Source organism: Bison bison, unplaced genomic scaffold (assembly GCF_000754665.1).
Source record: "Bison bison bison isolate TAMUID 2011002044 unplaced genomic scaffold, Bison_UMD1.0 scf7180017864280, whole genome shotgun sequence".
Lineage (NCBI taxonomy): Eukaryota > Metazoa > Chordata > Mammalia > Artiodactyla > Bovidae > Bison > Bison bison.
Window position 1 is genome coordinate 4,522,643 of NW_011494852.1, and position 7,090 is coordinate 4,529,732.

Genomic DNA, 7,090 nt, shown 5'->3' on the forward strand with positions numbered 1-7,090 from the left:
ATTTTTTTTTTTTTGGCTGTGCAGAGAGTGGCAGGTGGGATCTTAGTTCTTCAACCAGAGATCAAACCCAGGCCCCTCAAAGTGGAAGCATGGAGTCCTAACCTCTGGACCATCAGGTAAGTCCCCATTTTGATTTTTGAATCATGGGAATGTATTATTTATTTAAAATCTCTATTAAAACATTAATGGTACTATGCTGGAGAAGATGTGGAGAAATTGGAATTCTCCCACTGTGCTAGTGTGAGTCTAAAAGGCTGCAGCCACTTTGGGAAACCATCTGGCACTTCCTCAAAAAGTTAAACATGGAGTGACCATAGGACCCAGCAATTCCAGTCCTAGAGAGTTGGACTTTTAAGAGAATTTAAAATGTGCATTTACCAAAAAATATGTACATGAATGTTCATAGCAGCACTATCCACAATTGACAAAAAGTGTAAACAATGCAAATATCCATCAATTGATGAATGGATAAATCAAATGCGGCCTCTCCATACAATGGAATATTATTCAACCGTAACAAGGAATGAAGCACTGACACACACTACAGCATGGTTGAACCTTAAATACATTATGCTGAGTGAAAGAAGCCAGGTACAGAAGGTCATGTATTATGCGACTCCACTAACATGAGATGTCCAGAATAGACAAATCCATAGTGACAAAAACTAGATTAGTGGCTTCCAGGGCCTAAGGGGATGGGAATTATGAGTGACTGCTAATGGATATTTGCATTAGCAAATTAGCAAATAGAAAGGGGAAAGGTGGAAGCAGTGACAGATTTTCTCTTCTTGGGCTCCAAAATCACTGCGTGATGATTGCAGCCGTGAAATTAGAAGATGGTTGCTTCTTGGCAGGAAAGCTATGACAGCCCTAGACAGTGTTTAAAAAAGCAAAGACATCACTTTGCTGACAAAGGTCTATATAGTCAAGGATATGGTCTTTCCAGTAGTCGTGTACAGATGTGAGAGCTGGACTATAAAGAAGGCTGAGTGCCAAAGAAATGATGCTTTCGAACTGCGGTGCTACAGATGACTCTTGAGAGTCCCTTGGAAAGCAAAGAGATCCAACCAGTCAATCCTAAAGGAAATCAACCCTGAATACTCTTTGGAAGGACTGATGCTGAAGCTGAAACTCCAGTACTTTGCAAACAGCTGACTCACTGGAAAAGACCCTGATGCTGGGAAAGATTGAAGGCAGAAGGAGAAGAGGGTGACAGAGGATGAGATGGTTGGATGGCATCACTGATTTGCCCAAGTTCACTGGTCATGAACTTGGGCAAACTCTTGGAGATAGTGAGGGACAGGGAAGCCTGGCGTGCTGAAGTCCATGGTGTCTCGAAGAGTCAGACACAACTCGGCTGCTGTACAAAAACAGCTGATGGATATGGTTTGTTTTTGGCTGTGCCTTGTCTGTCTGTCTGTCTGTCTGTTTGTTTGTTTGTTTTGCTTAAGGGAGTGGGACTTTAGTTCCCAGACCAGGGATCGAGCCCATTTCCCCTGCAGTGGACCCTCAGAGTCTTAACCACTGGACCACTCGGGAAGTCCTGGAGTTTCTTTTTGAGATGATGAAAATGTTCTGGAATTGGTGATGATGGCTGCAAAATTTAATGAATATACTAAAAGCCACTGAATTGTAGTTTAAAATAGCGAATTGTATGGTATGTGAATTATATCTCAGTAAAAAAAAATGATTCCAAATGATTAAGCCCATAGGATACAAATGTGCCTAGGAGGCTTCATGGGCTTTGGATGCAAGCTTAGCCTTCATGGCTTGGCCACTTTCTGTGGGAGCTTGGTAAGTCCCTGTGGCTCTACAGACCCCTCCTTGTCTGCTGGGAAATGGAATCAGGCTTTGAAAACTCCATGAGAACAGAGCCTGGGGTCCAGCTGGATTGCTACCGCAACCAGAATCCAACACTGATCTGAAACAAGTGATCAGCAAGTGTGTATTGAAAGAACAAATCTTTTCTTCTCAGGGCCATGAGATAGTGGCCCCAGGAGCTCAGCCATGTCTTGCCTGTGATTTGAGGTATATCAGAATCAGGGTTCTAGAGTCAGTCTGCATGTGCTAAGTCACTTCAGTTGTGTCCAACTCTGTGACCCGATGGACTGCAGCCTGCCAGGCTTCTTTGTCCGTGGGATTCTCCAGGCAAGAACAATGGAGTGGGTTGCCATGCCCTCCTCCAGGGGATCTTCATGACCCAGGGATCGAACCTGCATCTCTTGCATTGGGAGGAGGGTTCTTTACTGCTACTGCCACCAGGGAACCCAGTCTGCCAAGGCTCAAATCTTGGCACTGCCACTCACTAGCTTTGCAACCTTGGGTAAGAGATGTCATGTCTCTGAGCCTGTTTCATCCTCTGTGAAATAGAGAGAGAGCAATAGTATCTACTGCTTGGGGTCGTTTACTCCTTCATTCACCAGACCTGTACCGAGCACCTCCCATGGAGCAGCAGTGTTAAGCACTGAGGACTCAGCAGTGAACAAGTTAGAAAACCCTGCCCTCCTGGGCCCACGCTCTCATGGGAGAGAAAGACAATGAGCAACTGAACGCCAAAGCTCTGCTGCCAGTAAGTGCTGGGAGAAAAATCAATCCAAGAAGACAGGGTGTGGTCTGTGTCAGTTTTCGGTAGGGAGGGCAAGAAGGTCCCCTGAGAAGGTCCCAAAAAGTAAAGACCTAAGAAGGTGAGCGACTGAGCCCTGCCACACGGCCATCTGGAGGGAGAAGGTTCTGGGCAGTGGGAACAAGAAGTGCAAAGTCCCTGGGGTCATCAAGGAGGCCAGTGTGGCTGGAGTGAAGTGAGTGAGGGGACAGGACTGCAGTCCACTGCAAGGATCTGGGGTTTATCCAGGGTGTGCTGGGAGCCATGGGAGGATTTGAACTGAGGAGGGATATTTGACACAGGTATTAACAGGCTCCCCACTGGCGACAGGTTGGGGAGGGGTGACAGAGAAGGGAGCAGGCTGCTGTTCAGGTGGGAAGCGACAGTCTCCTGGTCGGGGAGAGAGAGTGACCTGTAGATGCACATAGGTTGCTGGACACTGTGGGGGAATGAGCTCTAATGGAAGGTTAGATGCTAATGCTCTTCCTCTCGAGGCCGGCAGAGGATGAGATGGCTAGATAGCATCACTGACTCAATGGATGTGAATTTGAGCAAACTCCAGGAGATAGTGAAGGACAGGGAAGTCTGGCGTGCTGCCAAGCCATGGGGTCACAGAGTCAGACACGACTTAGCTACTGAACAACCACAGCAACAATTATTCATCTCAGAGGCCGGCCTGCCCCTGTCCCACCTCTGACTGGTAGCCTCATAGTCAGGCTGAGTGGGATCTTCGGTTCCCTGGAGCCGGGCCGTCTCTCTCTCCTTGTCCAGATACGCCCCTCGTACCAACTTCACCCCAAAGGCCAGGCCAGCCCTGTCTGCGGCCTCAGCGTCCCACCTCAGCCGCTCATAGGTGTCCTGGTGGAGCACATGGGCGGCTTCAGATCAAGGCACTGGGACCCCGGCCTGCAGCCCCTTGTCCCCAACCACACCCCCTATCCCCGGAGTGCACTACACACCTTCAGATAGGCCTGGTAAGTGTTCCACACCCAGGGCCCGCCTTCCCTGGAGCTGTTCCAGCGCGTGGCCAGGGCAGCCACCAGCAGAGAGAGTGCCGGGTTCAGAGAGGTGTACTCGGCATCCACCAGGAGCCTCACGCGCTGGGCCCGGGCGTGCTGAGGGTGAGAGGGACTGCGGTCGGGCCCCAGGGGTGACCAGCAAGCAGGCGCGGTGGAGGCAGGCCTCGGCCAAAGCTGTTACCTGTACCACCCGGTGCAAACGACTCAGGGAGGCCTGGAGGTGTCGTGTTTGCTCAGTGTTGAGGCAGGAGACCTGGAGGTCCTGGGGGGCAGCGGGGAGGCAAGGCGGCTCAGGCCTTCTGGACCCTTCCAGAGCCCAAGCCTCTTCTCCCGCACCAGCAGGCAGGGAAAAAAGTTTAGAAATTACTAGAAATCTGGAAAGCAGCTGTATCATATAGATACTATTTATTGAGGTATAATACATGGATGGACGGGCTTCCCAAGTGGTGCTAGTGGTAAAGAACTTGCCTGCCAATGCAGGTAAAGAGACGCCAGTTCTATCCCTGGGCCGGGAAGATCCCCTGGAGGAGGGGATGGCAACCCACTGCAGTATTCTTGCCTGGGAAATCCCATGGACAGAGGAGCCTGGCCAGTTACAGTCCCGTGGGGTCACATAGAGTCAGACATGACTGAAGAGACTTAGCACGCACACTCATACACACACACACACATGGGTTGAGAGCCCAGAATTTGAGTTTGAGTTTTGGCTCCACCATTCACTGTGTGGACTTGAACAAATGTAACCTCTCTGGGCCTCAATGTTCTCTGTAAAACGGGGATGATTATAGGATCTACCTCATTCAGTTGCTGCGTGGATTAAAATGGCCTGGCCATAAACAGGACAGGACAGGGCCAACATATGATAAGCACTCAGTGTTTTTGTTGTTTTGTGTGTGCCCAGTTGTGTCTGACTGTTTGAGACCCCATGGACCATAGCCCGCCAGGCTCCTCTGTCCATGGGATTTCCCAGGCAAGAATACTGGGGCGGGTTGCCATTTCCTACTCCAGGGGATCTTCCTGATCCAGGGATCAAACCCATGTCTCTTGCAACTCCTGCTTTGGCAGGCAGATTCTTTACCAGTGTGCCACCTGGGAAGCCCTAAGCACTCAATACATGTTGTTATTGTTATAATAATAGGTGACTTCAAATGCCGTCTTATAATCTTCACAATGATCCTAGTAGGCAGATATTATTCCAAGCTCCGTTTTCCAGTGAGAAAACCAAAGCTGGGAAAGTGAAGTGACTTGGAGTTAGCATCTAGGAACAGTAACCAGCTCCTAATAAGAGCCGTGAGTGTTACTTTGCGTTAGTTTCTCAGGATGTCTCACTGCAACTCACAAGGCTCCCCTGATCTGACCTCTTTATTCTACCTCCTCCCACCCTTCGCCTCGCTCACTGCTCTCCGGCCTCGCTGGCCTCCTGGCTACTCTTGGAACATGCCAGGTACCTTCCCACCTCAGAGCCTTTGCTCTGGCTGTTCCTTCCACCTGGAACACTGTTCCCCTAGATGTCCATCCACCCCACTCCAACCTCTCAGCAGGGTCTTTATTTTCTCTGGTTTGAATTTGCAACTCCCTAGCTGGGGCTTTCCCTTCCCCTTCCTTAGCCTTATTTTTCCCTACAATACTCGTTTTTTAAAAATTAATTTATTTATCTGGCTGCGCAGGGTCTTAGTTGCAGCATGCAGGATCTTTTAGTTGTAGCACTTAGCTGTGAGATTTGGGATCTAGTTTCCTGACAGGGATCTGATCTGCGCCCCCTGCATTAGGAGCATGGAGTCTTAGCCACTGGACCACCAGAGAAGTCCTTGTTGTTGTTCGGTCGCTGTCATGTCTGACTCTTTGCAAGCCCATGGACTGCAGCACACTAGGCTTACTTGTCCTTCACTATCTCTCAGAGTGTGCCCAAACTCATGTCCATTGAGTTGGTGATGCCATCCAACCATCTCATTCTACAATGCTTATTTATACTTGTTACATATCTGCTTTGAGGTTTTTTTTTAATAATTAAACATTTTTCACACACTTATGAATAGAGTGAAGAGAGGGAAGTGTGTTTCTGTGTCTGTCTCTGCACCAGCCTCCACATCTGAATCCAAGATCACTTCTAATAAACAGGAACCTTTCAGAAGAGCTCAAGTGAAAAGGCAGTTTACTAATACAGGAAGACTCTCGGAACCCAATTTCTAATGTATGTACTTCATCTGCATTAATTTCTGTGATTCCCTAAAACAATTAAGGAAACATAATTTCCAATTTACAAATAAGGAAACTGAGACCCAGAGGGTAACTTAACCTTTAAAAAGATCGAATTTCCTGGCTGGGTGCACTTGCGCCCCCTCCCCACCACGTGACCGGCAGCCAAGCAAGTCTGCACTCAGCTTTGGGTTTTTGTCTTAACTTTTTATTGGACTTTTTTTGGCTTTTATTGTTGCTTTTTGGGGCTTCCTCGATGGCTCAGTAGTAAAGCATCCACCTGCCAATGCAAGAGACTTGGAGACACAGGTTCAGTCCCTGGGTTGGGAAGCTCCTCTGGAGGAGGAAGCGGCAACTCACTCCAGTATTCTTGCCTGGAGAATCTCATGGACAGAGAAACCTGGTGAGCTACAGTCCATGGGGTCTCAAAAGAGTCAGGCAAGACTGAGCACAGCACAGCACACATAGCTGCCTTACAATGATGTGTTAATTTCTGCTATACATCTAAGTGAATCAGCCGTACATATACATACTGTCCTTTTTTGGATTTCTTTCCCATGTGAGTCACCATAAAGCATTGAGTAGAGTTCTCTGTGCTATACAGTAGGTTCTCATTAGTTATCTACATTACATATAATACTGTATATGATTGCCAGAAGAAATATCAATAACCTCAGATATGCAGATGACACCACCCTTATGGCAGAAAGCAAAGAAGAACTAAAGAGCCTCTTGATGAAAGTGAAAGAGGAGAGTGAAAAAGTTGGCTTAAAACTCAACATTCATAAAACTAAGATCATGGCATCCAGTCCCACCACTTCATAGCAAATAGATGGGGAAACAATGGAAACAGTGAGATACTTTATTTTCTTGGGCTCCAAAATCACTGCAGATGGTGGCTGCAGCCATGAAATTAAAAGACACTTGCTCCTTGGAAGAAATGTTATGACCAACTTAGATAGCATATTAAAAAGCAGAGACATTACTTTGCCAGCAAGGGTCCGTCTAGTCAAAGCTATGGTTTTTAGTGGTCATGTATGGATGTGAGAGTTGGACTATACAGAAAGCTGAGCACTGAAGAACTGATGCTTTTGAACTGTGGTGTTAAAGACCCTTGAGAGTCCCTTGGACTGCAAGGAGACCCAACCAGTCCATTCTAAAGGAGATCAGTCCTGAATATTCATTGGAAGGACTGATGCTAAAGCTGAAACTCCAGTACTTTGGCCACCTGATACAAAGAACTGACTCATTTGAAAAGACCCTGATGCTAGGA

The 7,090-nt window shown here is 47.7% G+C and overlaps 1 protein-coding gene across 1 annotated transcript in view; it reads right to left on the reverse strand.

Annotated features, from left to right (window-relative positions):
* The window catches only part of PRODH2 (proline dehydrogenase (oxidase) 2), a 16,225-nt gene that overhangs the window by 3,544 nt on the left and 5,591 nt on the right, over positions 1 to 7,090 (reverse strand). The window contains exons 5-7 of the mRNA XM_010849031.1: positions 3,803 to 3,883; positions 3,562 to 3,717; positions 3,294 to 3,460 (exon numbers count right to left, since the gene is read on the reverse strand). Coding sequence (XP_010847333.1) covers positions 3,294 to 3,460; positions 3,562 to 3,717; positions 3,803 to 3,883 — 404 coding nt within the window. The remainder of the gene's footprint in view (positions 1 to 3,293; positions 3,461 to 3,561; positions 3,718 to 3,802; positions 3,884 to 7,090) is intronic.